Source organism: Furipterus horrens, unplaced genomic scaffold, assembly GCF_987537825.1.
Source record: "Furipterus horrens unplaced genomic scaffold, mFurHor1.1.pri manual_scaffold_12, whole genome shotgun sequence".
Lineage (NCBI taxonomy): Eukaryota > Metazoa > Chordata > Mammalia > Chiroptera > Furipteridae > Furipterus > Furipterus horrens.
The window spans coordinates 58699018-58722576 of NW_028327182.1; the positions used below are offsets into that span (position 1 = coordinate 58699018).

Below are 23559 nucleotides of genomic sequence, written 5' to 3' on the forward strand. Positions count from 1 at the left end.
ATGGGACAGGCAACATGGGGTCTCTGGTCCTGACACTGCCCACTGTCAACTTAATGAGTTTACTAGTGACAAAGGAGATTCTTATTCTAATTGATCTTGGCCACTTCATGATGCACCACATTGACTAATTACTTAACCTTCACATTTCTTACCTTAGTCATTCATTGCTATTTTAACCTTGAACCTGTCACTTAATTTCTGAGTTAATTGGTAAATGAGTGTGTTATTGCTACTTAATTTTATTGCCACATAATTATAGTATGATATCTCTATATTTACCTAATTTATAGTTAGAAAAAATAAATCAAGCAATTTTAGTTTTTATTTTGAGAACTATGTTAAAGCTGAAATAATGAGATAATCTAATTTAGAGGCTTAATAGATCTCCTCTGTGATATTTTGCCTAATAACCTTGGAAAATCTTTAGGGAAAAGTGAGGCCTATGCTCCTGTTTTCCATTTTTAATTTTAGACATTCTAGAGAAGACAATAGAAGGGTATGTTAGTACAACATTTGTTTAAATGTATATTTTCCTCACATAGTTCATGATTGATTACATTACTAAGAAAGCACAGACAGGATTATCTATGTTTTTAAAAGTCATTAGCAATTCTTCCTTAGCTAGCAATTGTAATGTTGATGTGGCTTAAATTATATGTCACTACCCATTTTGAAATGAAAGGTGGTAGGTACCTTTTCACTTTCAAATGTCCGATGGAAGATTATTCTCACAAAAAATATTTGAACTTAGATGAAATTATACAGAATATGATAGCTCTCATGTGTTAATTCCTTAACAGAAATTTCAAGAGAATTTAGGGTGCATTTGGCAGCAGCTTTTTCTAGTGCAGTCAGGTTGCTATGGTAAACCTCTTATTTTAGGCAAAGGAAGACTGTGTTAGTAAAGTGCTAATCTCTTTTCTGTTTTATGTGAGATTTTAATCACTCTCCAACTATTGAAAATGTGCTGCAAGTGTGGTTTTTATCATCTCAAAAAGGAAAATAAAGATCGTAAAGAGTGTGCCTGCTTCTGCCATGATGGCAGGTGCATTTGATGATATCGTGCTCTTCTTAAATAATCCCAGAATGGATCAGGAAATACAGTTGTTTTTTTAGAGAAATGCAATGAGAAAAGAAAGCTATGAATTTTATGTAAGCAATTGAAATTCAAGCCTCCAACATGTTTTATTATAAAAACATAAATAATAAAAATTACTTATTAAACATTACTATGTGTCAGATCCTGTTCTATGTACTTTATATGCATTATAATATTTAGCCTTTATAATAATCCTATATTATTATTTTTATTATATTCCCATCATGCCACCATGATAAATGCGGTTAAACTGCTCTTCCAGAGAAACACATTTAACAGTAGATGTGTCAAAATTAAAATCAGATTTATTTAAAATTAGATCCCAGGCTTTTAGATGTATCCATGCTGTAAAATTTATTTCCCTTCCTCTTTGCACTCCCAGGTCACTGTTGCTGGGGAACTTATCTAATTCTATAGTGTGCATGTGCTCATGTATTTTGCTTTTATTCCTTCTACTATTAAATTTGTAATGCCCTACTTAACTTGTATCTTAAGCATTTAGCTCAATACTTTACCAATAGCTGATATTCAAAACGTGTTTGTTGAATGAATGACTTAGAAAATGATCAAAGCAATGCAGTTTTTCCAAGGTTGGTGAGACATTGAATCTATTCTTGAGTAAGAAAGAACACATGTGTATTTTCTGTGTGGTGTAGTTTGAAAGAGGTTAAAGATTTCAGAAAGTTCAAGTATTTTAATAAATCAGATGACTTCTCAACAGAACATAATTATTGTAAATCTGTGGCTTATTTCCATGGGATTTACTAAGATATATAAATAATTCACTATTAATAATAATTATCACATATTACTTCTATTGTGAGTAATCCATTTTTCTCCCTGGTCTACTTTTTGTGTAGGTGTACATCATGTGTTATTTGTACATGAACTCTTACATACAATAATTTTTACTTATCTCTCTTTTTTGTGCAAATATTTTGCTTCAGTTCACCATTTATGTGTTAGTCTTACGTTATTTGTTGCTTTAAATAATTTAAATATCATATATTTTATGGTTAAATTTATCAATGTTTATGTTTCTTGTGTGTTCTCATACTTAGAATACGTCAGTGCAGCCTTTCTCTGAGAAATCACCCGGAGACCTCTGTGGGAGCAGGCAACAAGTTTATTGAGAGAAAAAGGGGAAGGGGATGGAGGGGAGAAGCAACTCCCAAACTTACTCAAAGGCTATAGGAGCAAGCAGAATGGGGAGCAAGGGAATGGGGACTCCTGTTCCTCCACGTGGGCCTGTAGGAGTCCCTCCTGGACTTCTGCAGGCACGGTTTTTAAACTTGCCAACCACACGTTTCAATGAGGGTGAGTTGGTCGTATTAACGTATTCAGTAGATTGTTTGCATCTCATTCCCCACCCCACCCCCACCCACCAGGTTATCATATCCTTCTGTCTGACCAGTTTTGCATCCTAACCTCTATACTCTGACAGAATAATCTTTCCCATCTGAGAGTTATGGAAACTCTCACCTATATTCCTGTCTACTATTTCATGTTCTAAACTTTTACATTTGAATGTTGAATCCACTGGGGATTCATTTAGTTGTAAGGAGTTAAGTAAAGGAACTGATTAATTTTGCAACTTGGCCCACCAGTTATACCAGCCTTGTTTCTTAAATAATCCATTATGCCCAGAAAAGTATATGGCATATTAATTTACAGCATTATGAGTCATTGTGATCACACACCAAACTATGACCAATGTGCAGAAGTAATGCCAGAATCCCAAGAGCAATCTCTTACCTCTTCCCAAATACCATGCACACCCTCCCCTGTAAAGATGACCATTGTTGTTACACTCACAGTGATCGCCTCTACACCTGTCTTTAGTTTTGCATCTAAGTATAGATTCCTAAACACTAACATGTTTAGCCTTGCCTGTTTTGAAATTATATCATCTAACAGTAGTTATTACTTATGCCTGACTTCTTACTCTCTCTAGTTTTAAAATTTAAGTATTATGTGCAAGTAATGGTGTTTCCTTCATTTTCATGGTTGTACAGTGTTCCATTTAAGTATGTAACTGATATTTATCTATTCTATTATTGATGAACATTTGGGACATCTCTCCTTTGTGACTACTAGAAATAGTGTTGCTCTGATTGATCTAGAATAGCTCTTGGTATAAATGTGCTTCTTTTCTCCAGGGAACATTACTAATAACTGAATTCTATGTTGACTTTACCAAATAATGCTAAATAGTCTCCCAAAATGTTCTACCAATTTATACTTCCACCAACTCTAAAACAAATAAAATAACCTGTTTTGTATTTCCAAACTACTGCCAAACTTGCTATGGTCAATTCCTAAATGTTTGCCAATCTGATTGATTTGGGATAGAATCTCATTGTGGTTTTAGTTTGCATTTTTCATATGATTAAGAGGAGAGAATCTTTATATATGTCTAGTGACCATGTGAATTTTTCACTAAAACAAATATTGAAAAGTTTTAACATTTAAATAACATAACTTATTTCATAATAAATTTTTATTATGAAAATAATTCAGTAACTTTGCTCAAAACAAGTAAGGATTTGATATTTGGAAGTATCATTCTCCAACATTTTAATTTGGAATTAATGCTTAGTGAAATTAAATACCAAATTATATAAAATAGCAGAAATTAAAGACTTATATATCTTCTATTTAACATAAATTATACTCCAATAGCTAATCAAATGCTTCACTCAAAATAGATTCTTCATAATTGTTGAATTTCCTATAAGAGATAATTTGGAGTAAGTGCATCACCATTTTAAATTTTAATCTAGTACTTGTAGCAAACATATACACATCTTTGAAATGTGCTTAGCTATCTAAATGATTGTGAGAAAATTTAAATTAAAAAGATTTAAATTAAGTAATATATACCTTATTTGTTAAAATTAGTCACACATTGAGCTACAAATGTGCCTTTTGTAGATGTATTGATTTAGAAACTTTTTGTACTTTATTATACATGCTAAATTTGAAATGTTTAAGTAAAATTTATTTTGATGCGAATATCTAAATATCTGCATTATTTCATTACTCTTCTTTGCTAGTATAGAATGTAATTTTTAAGGGTTGCAATCCCTTATAAAATGATATCGCTAGGCTTTCTTTATGTTCTTAAAGATTATCTACTTTATTTAAGTTTGTTAAGAGTGTGTGGATTCAGTGTAGAGCAAATTTAGGTAGTTTGTTTGGATGATGATGATGTTTAACTAAATTAATTGTTTCTCAGATAGTTATTTCTGTCTTTTCTGTCTCTGAGTGGTATTTTTTTAATTACTTGGTTTATGTTTTATATTATTCAGCATATCTTTGTTTAAATTTTTCTCTCAACTTGTTATATAAAATAGCACTTATTAGTCCTAGACAAGTACACTTCTATAACCCTTCATTCTTATAAGAATATTAATTTGATAGTCATTTAAGAAGCCATAGTTATAGCTCCATAACATTAAAACATTTATTAAAATAAAATGTCAATAATAATGTCTTTTGATAAATAAAGAACAGCGATTGGATTCAAATACTTGTTTAAAAAATAGATAACAATCTGCATGTCAGTTTCCTACTGCATCAACAGAAATCTTTGCTGGCAGCTAACAGGATACAAATCTCACCATCAGCCTGTAAAAAGCTCACTATTTATGGTAGGGTTCAGGCATGTACTTACTTAATATAGTGTTGGCACTCATTGATATACTAGTGGTGTGAACAAAGTATGATACTATGAGATCAGGGAGAGGGAACATTCTGCCTGGTAATCAAACAGGGATGACAAAGGAGTTTTCATAGTGATTAGATTTTAGCTGACTTTGGGGTACTGGGTAAGATTTTATAGAAAAAGTAAATGGTGACTACACAAGAAAGTGAAGTGAAGCACCTAAGCAAAGCCTCTGTACATTGGGTATATGCTGGAAGAGGTGAATTGGACCAAGTGTGGAGAGAAAGCTCTGCTGGTAAATTTGATTTCTGTCTTGAAGATCACATAGGACCATCATGTGAAAGGGACTTATATAATCAGAAGTATGTTTTCAAAAAGTGGATTTTCTGAAATTTTAAATTGAAAGGAAAAGAATAGTAAATAAAAAGATTAAATCAAGTATGTCATCAAGTTTTTTAAGTCTCAGTGACAGATTAGATGATGATCTTCTCTTAGATACGAGGACTAGGGAAGAGTAGTAGGTTTATAAGTTTTATGAATAAAAATGATGAATTTTATGTGGGACATATTCCATTGAAATAACTGTGGGATACACAAATGAAAATATTCAGGCAATTGGAAATGCTTGTGTACTGGGGAAAGACATCCTATTCTAAATTTAAGTTCTACCACTAAAACTCATAGGTTGTATGAATATTACCAAACTATTTACAGATGATTATTGTTTAGTGCATTCATCAATGATATTGATTTAGACATTATGAAATAAATGTGAAGTACAGTTAATTATCCTGTATTTGTAAAGGTGCATGAATAGGAAGGTATAATAATCATGGATTTGGTGAAAATTACTCTGGATCTGGAAGGATGTGTGTAAATTTACCTGAAAAGCATATGTCTTGGTAGTGACTGGACTGAAGTTATGAACTGAGACAGCAAAATATGCACTTTAAAATGTGATCTGCATGAAGAATGTACTCTTCTTTCCCTTTCTGTCTGCAATAAATTGTCTTTTCTTTGTGTATGATTTTTTGCTTTTCATCAGAAGCTACTATATCCTATAAACTATGTTACAGCTACATCTATAAAGTTAATTCTGCTATTGTTCACCTTAATGTGTCATTTTAAAACTCCAACAAAAATAAGAATTGCAAAAGGGTTAAATATTCTCTGATATCTGAAAAAATACATGAATTACAATTTATCAGGAAAAACAATGTACCTAGGATTGAACATTAACATTATCCAACTTTATAGAAGAAATACAAGACAGAAACTACCCATTGTGAAAACAATGAAATGAAGATATTTGAACATATGTACCAGTATTTACTTTATTCTTTCCAGAGAAGCATGGAAACGAATAATGCATATTAGAAAACTGCCTGTATGCCTTACAACATTAATAAAATTGTTAGCATAAATACACATACCCTCAGCCTTAAAAATTGATGTTGTCTCAGTAACTAAGACTGTGTTACCTCTCAGAAGTAAGGTAATTGATATTTCTGACATCTGTCCATGAAACACTAATTATCTATACCATGTCAGACTGATAATGGTCCTATAGTTTTTGTCTTTGTCTCCACAGTCTGGATCATTATTGTCATTCACATATCTACGCATGTTGAGAACTAGCACCAACACTGCTAATGTCTACTTCGCTGGCCTTAGGCAAGTCATTTTTCCTTGGCATGCTAGAATATTCTCATCTATTAAATAAATTGCAGTAAGTCATGGATCTTCTTGACATTTTACAAAGATAAATGTGTGGGGTTTACTAATTAGAGTTTTTGATTGCAAACAATGGAAACCAACTTAACTGAAATGAAAAATTATTTTATTAAAGCATTTAGGTTCAGAATAAAATCTCAGGCAATCAGCTCATGCAACATCACAGGGAAGCAAGGCATTGCCAAAAACCAACCTCTGCTGCCATGACTTTTGATCTCTAGCCATTGCGTGCCAAGTTCTACTGCTCTTGGAAATCCACTACTATGCTGTTGCACAGACCCTGTGCCTTTGTGTCACCCTCAAAACTCAAATCCCTGCCAAGAGTGTCTGGTGTGTCCCTGTTTTGTCTGTTAAGGTATAGGAAGAGGGAGTGTCATTGGGCAAGAAAGAGGGCTCTGTCTTCTGCTGAATTTGGGACTCTCTCCAAGTAGAGAGACTGGTTGAGGTGTTGGTAGTACAGCAGTCTCTATTGCCATGTCTTTCATGAGCTTCTCAAAGGGATCATGACCTTAACACTTCTGCCAGAAAAGATTATGAATAACTGCATTAGATTATCTTTAATTATAGCTCTGAAATTATGATTCTAAATACTAATTTTCCTTTCTTCTGTCATCTACAAACTCAGATTTTCTTTACCAGGATACAAATGCAACAACAGAATGACTAACAGCATTGTGGGGTCAGCCTTGAAGCATCTCATATTCTTTTCTGTGGGTGTGTAATTATGATGGTTGGGTTAATGACAGAGAGTAACAGATGTCTCACAGTAGTCACCCAGCTGAATTTTTGGAAAAACAGTACAAATTTCTCAGACAAAAGAAATGTACTTTCTCATACAGTCTTTTGGTGCTGTGTTATAAGTATATTGAGATGCATTATGGCTCAATAATTAGATGTTTACACTTTCAGAGAAGGAAAACTCTGATTCCAAAAAACCTCCGCTGCCTTGCGGCATACCTCTTCAGGGGAAAGGCTAAGGGAGTAAACCCCAACAGAAAATCCGGAGCCGAAGTCCCTAAGGCGGTTTGATGTTGTAGTCAACACCGGCAACTCCTGCGGCGCACCTGAAGCCAAGCTGTATTGACTCCATCTTTCCCTTGGATCCTTCAGCTGCGAAGAGAGGGGGGGTCTGCTGCATGGGCAACAGCAGACCCTCCATATCACCCTGCCCAGGCTCTGTAGCTTCAGCTTCACTGGAGAGGACACTCCAGAGTCATCGCAAGATGTCGATTCAACACGGGAGGAGACAGATACCGTGTCACTCCCAAGTCGGACTGCACAGCCATTCTCGGCGGTGCAGATAGACTCTTAAGAAGCTACACCATCGTCTCTCGAGACGGACGGCTGCCGACGACGAGACACTTTCAGATTAATGAGAATAGAAATAAATTTAAATTTACCTCTTGTGTGCTGAATCACCATGAAAAATAACTTGGCATCAATATGTCTCTGTTTCCTACTTAGTAAAATGATAGCAGTAATGCTAGTCAATGAGTGGTGTTATGAAACCAAAATGATGGAATTCAAAAAATTATAATGTTTGAGACAGTTACAATTTAAGAAATGATTATGAAAGTCATAATGATAATAATTAAGAAATTCCCAAAAGTATGGAACAAACTCATTCCAAAAAATATTTTTACTTTCAGTTTTTAAGTCAAGAATGATAAAGATACTTAGGTCATGTGCTTTGACATATGCTCCATGTTAAAATGTGTTTTATGAACTATAAAACTGATGCCAAGTAATCACTAAAATACCATGTTGCAATGTACCAAGAATATTTTTTTCTGTATGTGGTAATACACCCAAAATAAAAAATTTTTTTTAATTACACAGTATTCTAAATTATGTCAAAATATATAAAATTGATTCAGTTACATTAAATGGTATCATCAGACTAAGTTGAATATGAAATACACAGAGAGTTTAATAACTGAATTAATCTTCAGAGAGAATGAAACAAAAAGGTTGAAAGTAGTAAATGTGAATGACTTTTGAGCCAGAAATTGTCATTTTCACTCCCAACCACCTTGACGTTTTTGTTTGAGCTTCAGCTTACTGTAGGTGGGTAAGAAAAGTTATTTGCTGAACTAAAACCAGGCACAACCTTGAACTGGTCCAGGAGGTCTGGGTTTAATTGTGTGGTTGTCCCCTTTGAAAGCCTTCCTGGTTCTGTGAATCTCCTAATGAATGTGCTCTCCTTTTGTATTTTGCAGGTAAATGTGAATGTGGCAAATGTACTTGCTACCCACCAGGAGATCGCAGGGTGTATGGAAAGACTTGCGAATGTGATGATCGCCGCTGTGAAGACCTCAACAGTATAGTCTGTGGAGGTGAGCAAAATAACAGCCTTCTGCTACTGCATGAAACTTGTTTCACTTGCCTTTCTTATTCTACTTATCCTTAAAAAAAATCTATTAAAAAGAAATTAAACAAAAATTAATACACAATCAGACCTAAAAACATTATAGAGTTAGGTTTGCAATGACCTTTATGTTCTTGGAATCTTGGTTTAGAGATAGGAGAAAGTACACAATATGCTATTGATAAACAATTGTTGAGACTAAACTCAGTTCTATGCAGATAGTAAAAGGCTTTGCTGCCAATGAACAGTTAAAAATTATTTTTATTACTCTACTCATAAACAGTCAAGGAAGTATTACCTATAAACTTGAAAAAAAAAAACAGTAAAATAACTCCCGAACTTTAATTACAAAATCACAGGAGATATACAATTTCTCAGTTCTCATGATGGCTCTGAGACCCAAATAACAGATTACTGAAAGTAAGGAACTGTGACAAGAGCCCTGGCCAGGCAGCTCAGTTGGTTGGAGTGTTGTCCAGTACACCAAAAGGCTGTAGGTATGATTCTGGTCAGAGCACATACCTAGGTTGCAGGTTTGATCCTTGATTGGGGCACATATGGGAGACGATCGATGTTTCTCTCTCACATCAATAGTTCCCTCTCTTTCTCTCTCTCCCATCCTCTCTCTCTCCCTTCGCCTATGTCTAAAAAATCAATAAACATATCCTTGGATAAGAACTAATTTTTTTTTTAAAAAAAGAAAGTTGTACAAAGAAAGAATGAAGCAGACAGAAGGTGGTCAGCAAAGGTAACAGCAAAACTGAGAGTCCCAGAGGTAGAAGGCTGACAGTTTCTACTTGGTCTTCACCCAGGGTAGGGAATGGGATTTAGTATTGTTCTCTTAGTTCAGTCTTGTAACACCTGATATTGTAGAGATGATACATGCTGATTATAGATCCTTCCAGGTTTCCAGTACCTAAGGTGAACTGGATGTGGAATCAGACTAAAAATATATATAATAGCTGCATCTTTTCAAGATAATTATCATAATGCAACTGGGTACTTTATTGGAAAAAACAAAATGCAGGTACAATTTATGAAATGCAGGGACGCTATCACTATCACCTATCTAATATCCATATGTATCTATCTAATCTCTCTCTAACCAAATATGGAACACTTGCAATTTGACCAAAAACATTTTCTTTCTTTTCTTCTTGAGCCAAGGGAAAGGCCCTTTTTGATGACTGTTGTGCCAGGTGGTTTGTCTCATGTGGTCTGCATGGCAGCCACCTTAAGTAATTGTTCCTGCTTTCTTCATCTTACAAAGGGAAAAGCAAGTGAGGTTTGAAGTGTTAATGTCCCATAGCTGAAAAGTGGCAGACCCAACATTTGAGCACTTGATGTTCAGTTTACATACCTTTCCCTATATCACAATTTTCCCCAGAGTGACATTAAACTCTTTTGACTTTATCTCAACATTACTTTTAATTTAGATTGTCCCTTCCCTGGTATTAGTTACCAGAAATATCTAAGCACAGAATAGTCTTTTTGTTAAGTATGTTATGTATATTGACTCATTTAATTCTCGCAATGTTATACATAAAGTTTAGCACCTAGAGAAAACCATATGCATATCTTTTCTCTTATTATCATTGTCATTTTACCTGACAAGCAGTGTCTACCTCACATGGGTCTCCCTGCCCATCTACTTCGGTGACTCGTTTGAAATGGTTGATGTTGCAGAAACCTGTTACATCTACGTACCCTTTACACCCTCCAGGAAGTAGGATTTTTGTTTTCCTTGTTACTCACTTTTTAATATTTTCTTGTCATGATTAGTCCTATTGCTTGGAGAGAGAGTTCTAGAAGGGAGAGGTTGAAATATCCTCATGTTAATGTGTATCCTAAAGAACATATAGCTGGAAAAGCTACATATAATTTACAATCCTACCCTGGCTGGTTTGGCTCAGTGGATTGAGCGTTGGCCTGCGAGCTAAGTGTCGCTGGTTCGATCTTCCAGTCAGGGCACATCAGAGAAGGAAAACTCTGACTCCAAAAAACCTCCGCTGCCTTGCGGCATACCTCTTCAGGGGAAAGGCTAAGGGAGTAAACCCCGACAGAAAATCCGGAGCCGGAGTCCCTAAGGCGGTTTGACGTTGTAGTCAACACCGGCAACTCCTGCGGCGCACCTGAAGCCAAGCTGTATTGACTCCGTCTTTCCCTTGGGCCCTTCAGCTGCGAAGAGAGGGGGGGGTCTGCTGCATGGGCAACAGCAGACCCTCCATATCACCCTGCCCAGGCTCTGTAGCTTCGGCTTCACTGGAGAGGACGCTCCAGCGTCATCGCAAGATGTCGATTCAACACGGGAGGAGACAGATACCGTGTCACTCCCGAGTTGGACTGCACAGCCATTCTCGGCGGTGCAGATAGACTCTTAAGAAGCTACACCATCGTCTCTCGAGACGGACGGCTGCCGACGAATTTACAATCCACACAGACACTGTTTTGTATTCCTCGACAAGATATACCACATACACTGTCAATTCTTACTATTCATGGTAGTTATGGTCTATAAAGTCATCGTGAACACTGAATTAGTGGGCACTGAATCACTGCTCCTACAGGAAATATAAGGCTAAGGTCCTGCCTCTGTCACAATGTTTTCATTAGTAGATCAATAATACATAAACTTGCTTTATGTGTTCTGTTCAGAGATATTTTGTATAATATATATTTGATTCATTAACATTGAACTCATGGCCAACAGCCCTATAACTCATGCCTGAACAAAGATCATATAACATATATTTTCTCCATAAGGTACATCACATCCTTTTTATACGTAGGAACACTGGATAGCACTTCAGCACTGTAATTAGGAGCTATGATAAACATCAAAATCACTAACAAAATGCACAAAAATATTAAAAGCATAGCACTAAATATGCTGCAAAAAGGACACTGTTTTACTGTATAAGAGCTGAAATAGAAGGCAGAGTATGACCTTCTTTGACCTTAGCTGGGAATGCAAGCCTTAGTCAACTCAATTTTTGCCATTCTGCCTGTGTCCTCAAATTTCCTGGAAAGCTTCACAAGTATTTATTACAAATAAGTTTTAGTGAGTAAGAAAATTCTCAAACATAGGGTCTGTGAATAATGAGGATTCACTGTAATTCACCTTAAACCTCACCGGAAACCTCATTTCCCACCTTAGCTTTGCACTTGGCCTCAAATTATGATTTCTTTACAGTAGATATAAAGGTACTATGATTTTAATTCTTCTATTTTCTGTGCATTGTTTCACAGAAGGAATTATATGAGCCCTAACTATTGTAGTTTTGAATTTTGTTTATGTTTTGGCTGTTTTCTGTAAGGAACATACAAGAGACATGTAATTAATTAACATGTTTGAACTTATAGTAATTTTAGTACTGAAGTACACAACATAGTAAACCAATTGATAAAGCGATCACAACTTCCCATGCCTTTCATGAACATTTATATAAATGTACTATAATATTTAGAAATGTAAAATGGCAATATAGGCTGGAAGAAAATGGCAGCAGGGTAGTTAGCAGCCTGCTGGGTGTGCTCCTATTGAAGAAGAGACTTGGAGGACAGACAGAGAGAGCAGAGGGTGGGTGAGAACCACTTTCAGATAGGGCAAACAAAGGACCGTGAAAACAGCATGGGAGAGAGCAGGAACCCCAACCCACACTTTCTAATTCGAGTTGCCGGGGGTGCCCGAACCCTAGCCCAGCACCTCGGGCTGCACTGGGAAGGGATGCTGGAAGATCAGCTCAGTAGCCGGGATCTGAGGAGGTGAAGAGTGAACGCCAGGGAAGTGCAGAGGCGTCAAGGCTGCGTTCCCACTGTGGGCACCCTGTCCAGTGATATCCCGGAGGAACTCAATGAAAGTTGTACTGGCGTCCTCTTGGGCCTCGATCTTTGACTTAATTGTTGAGAACTCATATATATGACCACTGGACACTGCCTGGAATTGAGCCTTGTGGCCACGAGTGGATGTAGAAGGCTGCTGCCTAGTGACCTATCAGGTGCAGATTGCGGAAAAGATGCTGGCGGGAACCCAGCATTGCCAGCTTTGTGCCCACAGGCCATGGCTGGGTTCGGAGAGAGATTTTACAGTGCTCGGAAGATTTTCCTTGAGAAGTTTGGGGGCTGAAACTCAGGCTTGGCCTGCTGGCAGAGCTGAGAGTAAACCAGGAAGAGTCTGGCTCTAAGAGGCATAAAGCAGCCTGTTTGTTCGTTCGTTCGTTTGTTTTCGCCAACCCAAGAGAAATAGCTGGAAGTGTAGTGAGATTCTTAATGGGAGCAAGTGTGCACATTTGCCCCGGGCTTCGGCAGGGGCGCGAGATGGGCAGGAGAAATCATTTGGGCAGATTGCTCCCCTCGCTGTGGCAACAGCCAGAGGGGAAGCAGTAACCTTGCCTGAAGAAAGTACTCGGCCCCGCCCAATGGTGCTTATTAAACCTGACTGCAGATTTCAGAGTGAATAGAGTAAGAAGTGAAAGAGACCCTAGCAGAAGAGCACCAATAGTTGAGATTAGGCTGTCTAGATCCAGACTTGGACCCAAGATGAAGTCAGCAGGGAGGGTCCAGAAAGAGAAGAAAGTGGAAAAATACAGAAACTATGGAGATAAATTCCACTGTGACTTTCTATAGGAGTTGTCTCCTACATATCCTTTTAATAGTCATTGTTTGTTCTCCCAGTCTATGCATTATAAGTAGTCTTTATATTATAGTTTATTTTAAATCTCATATTTTGCTCCCCCCTTTTTTCAATTTTACCATTTGATTTCCTCCTATTTTTGTTTTAAATTCTATATTTTCTCTTACTACCACTTGTTTCCAATCTGCACTCATTTTTTCTCATCTCTCCACCCTCTCCATACCATTTTTATTGCCATTAGTCACCTCACATTCTTTTTCCCATTATAAAATACACTTACAGTACTCTATCTTGATCAATCTGTGACATACCTGTAACTTTATTCGAAAATCTTCGCTGTTCTACTATTTCAAATCTCAAATCTTATCATCCCCCTCTCCTAATCCATTTGTACCTTCCTTGAGTCCTTTCCTTCTTTCATTTTAAATTAGAATTTTTCCTTGTCTTAGCCTGGTTTTCATTCCTCATTCAGTATTCCTTCTCCCTCTATCATCTCAAAATCACTTCCCTTTCTTCCAGGCATCTCTTAAGCTTCTCTTTCTCTCTTTTTTTACCTCTTATTCCCATCCCACCTATATTAATTTTAGTTCATGTGTTACTATTAATGCTATGGTGAAACTTTTTCTCTAATTTGATGCCTATATATTTTTTCTCTTCTTATTCATCTTCCTTATTATCATACTGTGTGAAAGAACCAACACACACACACACACACACACACACACACACACACTATATATATATATATATGTATGTATATATATTTTACAACTTCTGTTTAAACCTAATAATACATGTTTCCCCTCTCTTAATTCATTCTGCTTTCTTCCCTCCCTTTTTAATATATAATATAAATATTACTTTTATTCTCTCATTGCTTTGTCCCTACTCACTACTGCTATTACTTCTCCCTCTCCCCTCTCAAAAATCATTTTTTGTTCAGTCAACTCGTATTTGTTTTCCTTTCTTATAATAGTCTCAATCTCATTATATCCTTATTAATACTGGCTAAGTAGCAGTTGATACAGTGACTGAGTGTGGGGGATATCTTTGTGGGTGTGGGATTATTGCCTGGGCATGTGGCTTTGTTTTAGCAGCAGCTCAACAACTCTTTACAAAATGAAGTGGACAGAGTGACACTCAGTCAGCTAGCTGAAAGTAAGGACCCACAATAGAGCAACACAACAACCACCAAAACCAAAATTATACCAGACAGCCAAATAAAAGGCATAAAGGACATTGCAAGAGCATCAAGTTCAGGATATTAAGGAGTCTGCAGCACTGAATCCCAAGAACTCCTACCACAGAAAGTCACAACACGAAAGCAGGAAGTCAAAGAAGATCAGTCTAAGAAGCAGAAACAAACAAGAAGAGCCAGATAAAATAGGGAGATGAAAAAACAACACCCCATTGACAGGAAAGGAGGAATTCCCAGAAGAAGGGATAGATGCAATAGAAGAAAAAACACCATCGGGCATGGAATTCAAAACAATGGTAATAAGGAAGTGCAACGAACTCAACGAACTCAGAGAAAACTGCAACAGACTCCAGGGAAACTATAAAGAACTCCAAAGAAACAACAAAAAAACCACAGGGAAGCTACAGGGAACTTACTGAGAACTATACCAGCATTACAAAAGACATAGAAACTATCAATAAGAGCCAGGAAAAAATGAAGAGTATAATTTCTGAAATGAAGAACATAGTAGAAGGAATAAAAAGCAGGCTAAATGAAGCATAGGATTGGATCAGTGAGCTAGAAGCCAACTTTTTTTTTATAATAGTTTTAACAGTAGGGTGTATTTTATTTTTAAAGTCCATGAACTAGTTAGTGGACAGTATTTTAATAATTTGGTATAATAAATTTCAAAGTTTAACAGCAAAATTTTGCTTCACAAATTCACTCTTTTAGAATAACAGGAAATATGTACAACTTAGGTTTTATATTCTAACAAATGCCCTTTTCCCTTCCTCAGAATGAAAGTTTTAAAAAGTGTAGAACTGTATAAAAGGTCTAGATATGAAAGCACTGCATAATTCTACATCTTATGGCTGATTTCTTACTTAGCAGCAAGAGTCATGAGAGTATTCTACACTTCATTTAATGGCGCATAAGAAACGTTTTGAGGGAGGACCTAGCTCTTATCAAAGAAAAATAATCTTTTGACCCATTTAGTTGATGAATTCCCTTCCAAGACTGCTTCTGAAAAACTTACCTGGAAAAGCTATCTAGAATATTTCAACTACAAAAGTGCCTCATCTTATTTTGTGAGTGTCAGGGGATATGGAGAAGAACACTACATGTGTGAAAATATATGTTTTTCCAAAATAGTTCACTTATCTGTTAAGATAAAGCTTATAAACCTACCCACATCCACTGTTTTTATATAAATGCTGCCAACAGATGAACTATGAAAACAATTTTAAAGAGGTAAGTTTATAGTATTATTATAAAGCTAATGAACAGGTCTAAGTCATTATATGCTCCTCTTCTCAAACTGAGGGAGATTGTATCTGCTTTTTACATGTTGATTTCATTGTGTGATAATGATGTATATGGTTAAGTAAATGTCCTTATGTCCTAAACTCTTACAGTGCAACAGAATGAAAAAAAGACTTAAAAAAAATTAAGGGTGTTTAAGAGAGCTGCAGGGAAACATGAAATGTAATAATATCCATATCATAGGGATACCAGAAGGAGCATAAGAGAAGCAAGGGATAAAAAACCTGAATGAAAAAGGAATGGCAGGAAACTTCCCAAAAACGAGGAGAGAAAATGTCTCACAAGTACAGGAATCATGGTGGATCCCAATGAAGATGAAGCCAAAAAGGCCACTCCAAGGCGTATCATAATTAAACAGGCAACATTCAAAGGTGAAGAGAGAAACCTAAAGGCAGCAAGAGAAAAAACAGCAAATAATATACAAGGGAGCTCTGATAAGGCTATCAGCTGATTTTTCAACAAAAACACAACAAGCCAGAAAGGAATGGCAAAAAAAAATTTTCAAACAATAAAAAACAAAGGCCTACAATGAAAACTACTCTACTTAGCAAGGCTCTCTTTCAAATGGAAGGTGAAATAAGGAGTTTCCCAGTCAAAGGAAGACTAAAAGAATACATCTCCACCAAACCAGCATTGCAATAGATGCTAACGGGCTTGCTTTAAGAAAAAGAAGAAAAAGAGAGAGGGAAAGGAACACAGGTACAAAGGGAAATGAATAGATATCTGCCAATAATAATGTTAAATGTAAATGGATTAAATGCCACAATCAAAAGACATAGGGTAGCAGAATGGATACAAGAACATGACCCACATATATGCTGTCTATAAGAGTCACACCTCAAAACAAAAGATCTATACAAACTGAAAGTGAAGCGATGGAAAAAATTATTTCAAGCAAATGGACATGAAAAATAAAGCTGGGGTAGCAATACATATATCAGACAAAATAGATTTCACAACAAAGGCCATAAAAAGAGACAAAGAAGGACATTTCATAACCCTTAAGGGAACAATCCATCAAGAAGATATAACCCTTCTAAACATATATGCACCCAACATAGGAGCAACGAATATATAAGGAAAATATTGGAACACTACAAAAAGGATATCAACAGCAACACACTCATAGTAGGGGTTTTTAACATCACATTGTCAACAATGAACAGATTTTTGAAGCAAAGAAACACCAAGGATATTGATGCATTGAACAACATTCTAGATAAAATGGACTTTATTGATATATATAGAGCCTTTCACCCCAAAGCAGCAAAATATACATTCTTTTCGAGTGCACATGGAACATTTTCAAACATATACCACATGGCTGGACACAAAAACCCTCTAGAAATTCAAGAAAATTAAAATTATATCAAGCATCTTCTCAGACTACAATGCCTTGAAACTGGAAATCAGCCTCAAGGAAAATACTCAAAAACATTCAAATTCATTGAGAAAGAATAACATGATATTACATAATGAATGGTTAACAATGACATTAAAGAAGAAATCAGGAAGTTTTTGGAAAAAAATGAATATGAACACATAGTGGCCCAGAACCTATGGGACACAATGAAGGCAGTCCTGAGAGGAAAATTCATAGCAGTACAGGACTAGCTGAAAATGATAGAAGTATCTCAAATTTTAAAAAAATCTAACCATACATCTATAAAAACTAGAGGAATAACAATAAAAAAAGCCCAGAGTGAGTATAAGGAAAATAATCATCAAGATCAGAGCAGAATTAAATGACATAGAAACTAAACATCAGTTCAAAAGATCAGTAAAAGCAGGAGCTGGTTCTTTGAAAAGTAATCAAAATGACAAGCCTTTCCAGACTCATTGAGAAAAAAAAGAGAGAGGACCCAAATAAACAAAATCAGAAATGAAAGAGGAAAAATCACTACTGATACTACAGAAATACAAAGGAGTTTAAGAAATTACTATTAACAACTATATGACAAGAAATTTGACAACTTGGATGAAATATACAAATTTCTGGAAACATATAATCTTCCAAAACTGAATCAAGAAGAAGCAGAAATCCTGAATAAACTGTTAACAGCTAGTGAAATTGAAGCAGTAATAAAAAAAAAACTCCTAAGTGTTGCTGGTTTGATTCCCAGTCAGGGCACATAACTAGGTTGCATGTCAGGTCCCCAGTTAGGGGAGCATGAGAGGCAACCATACAGTGAAGTTTCTCTCCCTCTCTTTCTCTTTTCCCTTCTCTCTATTAAATAAATAAATAAATAAATAAATAAATAAAATTGTAAAAAAAAAAAAACTCCTGGCACACAACGGCCCTGGACCACATGACTTCACAAGCAATTTTACAAAACATTTAGGGAAAAACTAACTCCTATTCTCAAACTATTCCAAAAACTCCAAGAAGAGGTAAGACTCCCAAAATCTTTCTATGAGGCCAGTATTATCCTAATTCCAAAAACAGGTCCAGACACAACAAAGAAAGAAAATTACAAGCCAATATCACTGATGAACATAGATGCTAAAATCCTCAACAAAATATTGGCAAACGGGATCCAGCAACACATTAAAAAGATCATACATCACGATTAAATGGGTGAATATCCCAGGGATGAAAGGGTGGTTTAATATTTGCAAATCAATAAATGTAATATATCACATAAACAAAATGAAAGACAAAAATCACATGATTATATCAATAGATGCCTAAAAAGCATTTGATAAAGTACAACACCCATTTATAATGAAAACTCTCAGCAAAATGGGAATAGAGGGAACACACTTCAACATAATAAAGACCATATATAAGAAACCTGAAGCCAACATCACACTCTATAGGCCAAAACTGAAAGCATTCCCCCTGAGATCAGGAACAAGATGAGAATGTCCACTATCTCCATTCTTATTTAAGATGGTCTTGGAATTTCTAGCCACAGCAATTAGACAAGAAAAAGAAATACAAGGCATCTAAATTGGAAAAGAGGAAGTAAAACTGTCATTATTTGCAGATGATATGATAGTGTACATAGAAAACCCTATAGACCCCATGAAAAAAACTACTCAACCTAATAAGTGAATTTGGCAAAATAGCAGGGTACAAAGTCAATATTCAGAAATCAAGGCATTTCTGTACACCAACAATAAAATATTAGAGATAGAAACTAGAAAAAAAAATCCCATTTACCATAGCAACGAGAAAAATAAAGTACTTAGGAATAAACTGAACCAAGGAGGTAAAACCTTGCACTCAGAAAACTATATAACACTGAAGAAAGAAATTAAGGAAGATACAAATAAATGGAAACATATACCTTGTTCATGGATGGGAAGAATCAACATCATTAAAATGTCTATACTACCGAAAGTAATTTATAGATTCAATACAATCCCTATTAAAATACCAATGGCATATATATTTTTCAAGATTTTATTTATTTTTAGAAGAGGGGAGAGGAGGGAGAAAGAGAGGGAGAGAAATATCAGTGTGTGGTTGCGTCTCACGCACCCCCAAACTGAACATCTGGCCTACAACCCAGGCATGTGTCCTGAAAGGGAATCAAACCAGTGACACTTTGGTTCACTGGCTGGAACTCAATCCACTGAGCCATACCAGCCAGAGCCCAATGGCATATTTCACAGACCTGGAACAAATAATCCAAAATTTATATGGAACCAAAAAAAGAACCCGAATAGCCACAGCAACCTTGAGGAAGAGGAACAGAGTAGGAGGAATTACAATACGTGATATCAAACTGTACTACAAAGCCACTGTAATAAAAAGAGTCTGGTACTGTCATAAGAACAGACATATTGATAAATGAAACAAAATAGAGAGCCCAGAAATGAACTCAGGTCTGTATGGATAACTAATATTTGACAAAGCAGGAAGGAACATAAAATGGAGTTAAAAGAGCTTCTTCAATAAGTGGTGCTGGGAGAAATAACAGGGAAATTAAAAATAATTAAAGTAGACCACCAACTTACACACATACCAGAATAAAGTCAAGATGGATAAAATACTTAAGAGTAAGCCGTGACATCATAAAAGCCCTAGAGGAGAACATACGTAGGAAAATTTCAGATAGTCTATGTAGCAATATTTTCGCTGATATATATCCTAGGGCAAGAAAAATAAATAAAAGAATAAACAAAAGGGACTGCATTAAACTAAAGAGCTCTGTTCAGCAAAAGAAAACATCAGCAAGATGAAAAGGGAACCAACCATATAGGAAAACATATTTGCCAATGATACCCCAGACAAGGGTTTGATCTCCAAAATATATAAATAAATTATATGACTCAACACCAAGAAGACAGACAATCCAATTTAAAAATGGGCAAAGGACCTGAACAAACACTTCTTCAGAGAAGACATACAGAGGGTCCATAGGCATATGAAAGGATGCTCAACATCACTAGCCATCAGAGATGAAAATTAAAACCACAATGAGATACCACCTCACCCTGGTCAGAATTGCCATCATCAACAAATCAACAAACAACAAGTTCTGGTGAGGATGTGGAGAAAAGATAACACTAGTGCACTGTTGGTGGGAATGCAGACTGATGCAGCCACTAAGGAAAACAGTATTGAATTTCCTCAAAAAGCTAAAAATGGAGCTGCCTTTTGATCCAGAGATTCCATTGTTAGGATTATACCCAAAGAATCCCAAAACACCAATTAAAAAGAACCCATGCACCCCTATGTTCATAGCAGCGCTATTTACAATAGCCAAGTGCTGAAAACAGCCTAAGTGCCCATCTGTAGTTGAGTGGATTAAAAAACAATGGTATATTTACCCAGTGGAATACCATACAGCAGAAAGAAAGAAGAAACTCATCATTTGCAATAACATGGACAGAACTATAGAGTATTCTGCTAAGTGAAGTAAGCCATGTAGAGAAAAAAAAATACCACATGATATTACCTAATTCAGGAAACTATTGAACAAAACAATCAAATTAGCAAAATAGAATCAGAAGCATGGAAACAAGAAGCAGACTTACAGTGACCATGGGGGGGGGGTTGGAATTGGGGTAAAAAGATAAAGGATGTGGGAAAGAACTAGTATAAATGACCCATGGACATGGAAAATGGGGTTGGGGTTGACTGTGGGAGAAGGGGTGGGTATAATGGAGGGAGCAATGGGGGAAAATGGGACAACTGTAATAGAAAAACAATTAAAAAAAAAGAATTTAAGAGACTCCCCCAAAAATAATAAAACAAAATGGCAATATAGTACAGTAGTTAAAATGGTAGACTAAAGCAAGGTTATCTTAGTTCCAACCCTAGCTGTGCCATTTGTGGCAATTTACATAACCCCCATTTTTTATCTATAAAATGATGATCATACTAATAGCCACATTTTAGAGTTGTGAGATTACATAAATTAGGATAGTACCTGGCACATAGTGTCATATATATATACATAGACATTATCATAATTATTGAATACATATAACTCAGAAATTTATGATGTGGCCTACTGTAAACTCTATGGGATATGTGACAGAGGTCCATAATTGCTTGTCAATGCCTTTTGTAACAACAATTTATTCAGAACTTTGACTAGTCTTCAATTTTGGGTGGCATTGATGATTTCTCATTTCTGGTAATTCTTCTCAGAGTTGACATCAAAGTGGCTGTCATTCATTTCAGAAGTAGTTTTATTGTGTCTTTCTCTGCAGTGGACATGGTCAAGCAAGGAGGAGTACAAATAAGAAAATATCAGCCATTAGACTTTCTGAAATCAAAATGAGCCTTTGCAAAGTTTCTGTATTTCTCCTCCCTCTATATAAAAACATCCATTATCATAAGGAAGTCTCTCATTATTTAGTAATATCTTCTGATGTACATAACACATAATATAATTAAATCAGCAAGTACTTATTGCATACTTATTCGATGTAAAGCCCTGCAGTGCCCTTCAAACCCACACAGGTCCTTAAATATTTTTTATCACTTGATACCATTACCTCTTACCTGTGTGCTAGCATTCCTCTTTGTTCAATCTTAAGCCCATGGAAACTTGATCTATCTCCAACCATTCCACATAACCAACTCTCCCTGAGTTTATCAATAGTTCCTAGTTGCCCAAATACTAGGTGGTTTTTAGTTCTTATTCTACATGACTACTTTTTAGCATAGAGTTGTAGTTACTCTATTCTGAAACCCCATGAAATAGTCTGTTCCCTAGGCCTCAGAAATAACTTCTCTGTCCATTTCTTCTCAGACTTTTCCTTTAACCATTTAATTTCTTGCTCTTGCTCATCTCCCAGAGCTTACCAAGAAATCTTAGCATTTCCCTTGAAATGGCTCTTGGATGTCATTTCTGTTCCCCTCAAGTAATCTCAGCCTCTTCCACTTTCATCTTTAGGTCAATGTCTCCCAAAATTATTTCTTAGTATCACTCCCCCTGGACCCAGACTCTTCTTTTCAAATTATAATTAAGTATTTTTATATGGAAATTTCAAGTTCTGCATGGTTGAAAATAAAGTAATCATTTATTTCTTCATTAATTCAACAAATATTTATTGAGTCCCAGATATTTGCCAGCAGTGGAGATTCAGTGGTGAACTTATTGGAGTTAGTAATTAAGCTCGAAGGGCAGACATTCACAAAGGAATGACAATGGGGTGAGTGGTCTGAAAGGAGTAGCACAAGTTCAGTGGGAACATACATAATAGGGGAATTTAACAAACAGCTAAGGAAGTCTTCTCTGATGTCTTTATATCTGGGTAACACTTATATGATGCATAATATGTGCTTTACATTTATTAAAAATCTAGGCATCACACAAGCATATGTGGCAATGATAGAATGCACAGAACTTAGCCAGGTTAGGAGAGGTGGATGTGACAGCAGTCACAGAGAATGGTGTGTTCCAAGGTACATGGGACACTGGGAGAGTTACATGTTTAAGAAATACTTGTGGACCAGGGAGAAACTCTGTATGATTGGAGATTATAAAGCAAAGGGGAAAAGGGTATGACATACTTAATAAACCATATTAATGATTTGGGGCTTTACTGAAAGAATTATTAGAAGACCTAGCAGGGATTTAAATAAGGCAATAACATAATTATTCTATTTAAGAAGTACCTTTACATAATATTCTCTCATTCCATTACCATATGATCTCATCTATAAGAGGAATCTAATGAACAAAATAAAACCACAGGCATGGAAACATGGAACAGATAAAAGTGACCAAAGGGGAAGGGGGAGGGTGATAATGGTAGAAAGAAGGGAAAGGGACTAGACAAAGAACATGTATGAATGATCCACAGACATGGACAACAGTGTGAGAATTTACTATGGGAGTGGGGATTGGGATGGGCTGAGGAGGGCAAAGAGGGAAAAATTGGGACAACTGTGATAGACTAACGATAAAAAGTCATTTAATAAGAAAAGAAGTACCTTTAACTGCTGGTGAAATAGTTCAATATAAATTGCTGGGATGTGCTTGTGAGGTTGGTGGATGAATGTGGGTGAGTCCTGGTGAGAGATGAGGGTTGTATAGCTAGATGGAGGTTAGTAGAGTGGAAAAGGTATTAGATGTATTAGAGAAAG

The 23559-nt window shown here is 36.0% G+C and overlaps 1 protein-coding gene across 2 annotated transcripts in view; it reads left to right on the forward strand.

Annotated features, from left to right (window-relative positions):
* The window catches only part of ITGBL1 (integrin subunit beta like 1), a 284324-nt gene that overhangs the window by 239809 nt on the left and 20956 nt on the right, over positions 1-23559 (forward strand). For both annotated transcript variants that reach the window (XM_090258003.1, XM_090258004.1), the window contains one exon: positions 8720-8836. In XM_090258003.1, the coding sequence (XP_090114129.1) occupies positions 8720-8836 (117 nt within the window). The remainder of the gene's footprint in view (positions 1-8719; positions 8837-23559) is intronic.